At 42.5% G+C, this 3,182-nt stretch overlaps 1 protein-coding gene across 1 annotated transcript in view; it reads right to left on the reverse strand.

Moving 5' to 3' along the window:
* Positions 1-2,436: 2,436 nt before the first annotated feature.
* LOC145067914 (uncharacterized) overlaps positions 2,437-3,182 on the reverse strand; it is a 1,339-nt gene continuing 593 nt past the window's right edge. The window contains exon 2 of the mRNA XM_079014941.1: positions 2,437-3,182. This exon is cut by the window's right edge and continues 339 nt beyond it. Coding sequence (XP_078871067.1) covers positions 2,437-3,182 — 746 coding nt within the window.

Below are 3,182 nucleotides of genomic sequence, written 5' to 3' on the forward strand. Positions count from 1 at the left end.
ATGTACCTCAAGATACCTTTCACAGCTTGTAAGTGTTTCTCAGTGGGTTTGTCCATGAAGCGACTAACGACCCCAACTGAGAATGCAAGATCAGGTCGTGTATGTGTTAAATATCTTAGTGCTCCCATGATGCTTCTATATTATGTTGGGTTGACTGGTTCTCCTTCTTCATCTTTTAAGAGTCTAATTTTTGGTTCAAGTGGGCATCTTGAAGCATTGCAATCTTTCATTCGTGATTTGTTCAGCAAGTTCTTGGCATAGGTTTCTTGCTTTAAAGTTATGCCTTTTTCACTTTGACCGACTTCAATTCCCAGATAGTAAGTTAGTAACCCGAGGTCACTCATTTCAAACTTGGCTTTCATCTCCAGTTTGAACCTGTTTACATCATCTTGACAGCTACCTGTGACCAGCAGGTCGTCAACATACACACCTACTATCAGGACTTTTCCTTCTTCTTTTCTTGTGTACACCGAGTATTCTTGATAGCATCTTTTGAATCCAAGACTTTTCAGGTACGTATCCAGACACGCATTCCATGCTCTAGGCACCTGCTTCAACCCGTACAACGCCTTTGAGAGCTTGTATACTTTGTATTCTTTTCCTTTCTTCTGGAAACCTTCTGGTTGAGTTACGTATACTTCCTCTTCCAATTTCCCGTTTAGAAAGGCCGATTTTACATCAAGATGATGAACCCACCACCCATTTGTACCGGCAAGGCTTAGAATTACTCGGAATGTTTCAATTCTTGCAACCGGAGCAAAGACATCTTCATAATCGATGCCTTGTCTCTGTACATAGCCTTTCGCCACAATACACGCCTTGAACTTCACAATTCTTCCTTTCGGGTCTCTTTTCACCTTGTATACCCATTTTAATCCGATCGGTTTTTGCCCCTTTGGAAGTGTAACTAGTTCCCACGTCTTGTTCTTTTCGATTGCAGCCAGTTCTTCTTTCATTGCCTTTTCCTATTCGCTCTTTCCTTTTGCTTCCCTGTACGTGCTTGGTTCATCCTGGATCAGCATCAGTTCTTCAAGAGGTAAATGAATTTCCTCTATATTTTCGTACAGATCTGATAGCAATCGATACCATTTTGGGGCGCCTCCTCCAGTGGAACTCGATGCGATGCTTGAGGAAGCTGCTTGGATGGGGGAATTTGGGGTGCTGGGTGAATTGGATGTAGCTGATGAGCTTGCTGAACTCGTTTTGTTCGTCGGACTGTCGTGTGGGCTAGGTTGCAAGTTAGTGGGCTTAGTTGGTTCAGCCCAACTTGGTTCATTTTGAGGTGACCTGTATTCATTTTGAGGTGTATATGGTTCGGGTGTGTGTAATTCCGGGTCAATCTCTCCTTCGTCGATCTCTTCATCAAAATCGAGTTCAGCATTCAGATCAAATCCTTCTACCGTAAAGCTCATGTCGTCAATCGCTTTTATCTGTGCTTTTCCATCCCAATTCCAGATCTTTTGTTCTTCGAATACAACATCTCTACTTACATAGAGCTTTCCAGTATCGGGATCTAGTAGTCAGTAAGATTTCGAGCCCTTTTCGATTCCCAGATGAACCAACTTCTTGCTTCTGTCTTCTAACTTCTTCAAGTGCCCCTTCGCAATTTTCATGTGAGATACGCAACCAAACACGCGAATGCGACCTAGGTGTGGTTTGCGACCAGTCCACATCTCGTATGGTGTAGAGTTTTTCAAAGCCTTTGTACTGATTCTGTTAAGAACATACACATGATGATTCGCCGCCTCTCCCCACAATACATCTGGCACACTCATCGTCTTTAAGCTGCTTCTTACCATTTCAACCACCGTTCTATTCCATCTCTCTACCACTCCGTTCTGTTGTGGTGAGTACGGTGATGTGTAATGATGCTCTAAGCCTGATTCATTGCAGTACGAGGTAAACTGATTTGACAAAAACTCCCCACCACGATCTGTTCTTAAAACTTTTACTTTTTCCCCTGTTTATACTTCTACTTTTCTTCTGAAGATTTTAAACATCTCAAGAGCTTCGATTTTGGTTTTTAACAGGTAAATCCACATCACTCTACTGAAATCATCAACAAGGAGCATAAATTACCTGTTACCGGTGGGTATAGGAGGTGTAATTGGGCCACAGAGATCACCGTGTATCAAATCGAGTCTCTTCTTTGCTCTGAAGGCTGCTTGAGCTGGAAAGGGGTTTCTTGTATGTTTGCCTAGTAAACATCCCTCACACGGCTGTGTAAGGATAATTATCTTTGGCAGTCCTTCAACTATCTTTTTGTCGGACATAGACTTCAGGGCAGACAAGCTTATGTGTCCCAGTCATGTGTGCCAAAGCCATACTGGGTCTCCAATTTGAGCAATTAGACACATTGATCGGGTTTCTTCAAGTTCTATTTTGTACAGGCGATTCTGTGACTTCTTTACCTTCATTAGCAACCTTTCATTCTTATCATGAACCCCACAAGTACGGTTCTCTGATCTTGATTTCATCCCCACACTCCGATAATTGACCAAGGCTAATTATGTTGCTGTAGAGGTCAGGTATGTAGTAAACTTCTTGAAGTTTTCTTTGCTCTCCATTCTTGCACTTAAAGATTATTGACCCCATTCCTTCAATTCTGACTCTGGACGCATTGCCAAACTTTACATACCCTTGTATTTCTCTGTTCAGGATGCTGAACTTCTCTTTATCACCAGTCATATGGTTGCTGGCCCCGGTATCTAAATACCACATCTTTGACTGGTTTGTTTCTCCACCTTTTGGTTTCAGTTTTGGATTTACGTTTTCTTCATTAAGAAACACCTCACCTTCTTCTTCTTTGTTTTCAAATGCTGACATGAAAAGTGCAGGTTCATCATTGTTTTGATCGAAATTGTTCTCTTGGTTTCTTTCACGCCTTGGATTTTTGCATTCTGCAGCATAGTGCCCAAAGTCTTGGCAGTTGTAGCACTGGACGTCGCTTTTGTCACGACTGCTATTTGCACCACTGGTTCCATCCTTTTTCTGGTAAGATCCACTCCTTCCACGTCCACCTCTTCCTCCTCCATTTCTGCCTCTACATCGGCCCCTTCCGCGTGAGCCACCAGACCCACCACGATTGGATTTGGACTTTGAGTCACCTTCATTCTTTTTCTTATTTCTTTCAGACCACTCTTTATGAGTTAAGAGTAATTTTTGATCATCAGTGTCACTTC

Source organism: Lactuca serriola, chromosome 8 (genome assembly GCF_051521515.1).
Source record: "Lactuca serriola cultivar US96UC23 chromosome 8, Lser_US96UC23_V15, whole genome shotgun sequence".
Lineage (NCBI taxonomy): Eukaryota > Viridiplantae > Streptophyta > Magnoliopsida > Asterales > Asteraceae > Lactuca > Lactuca serriola.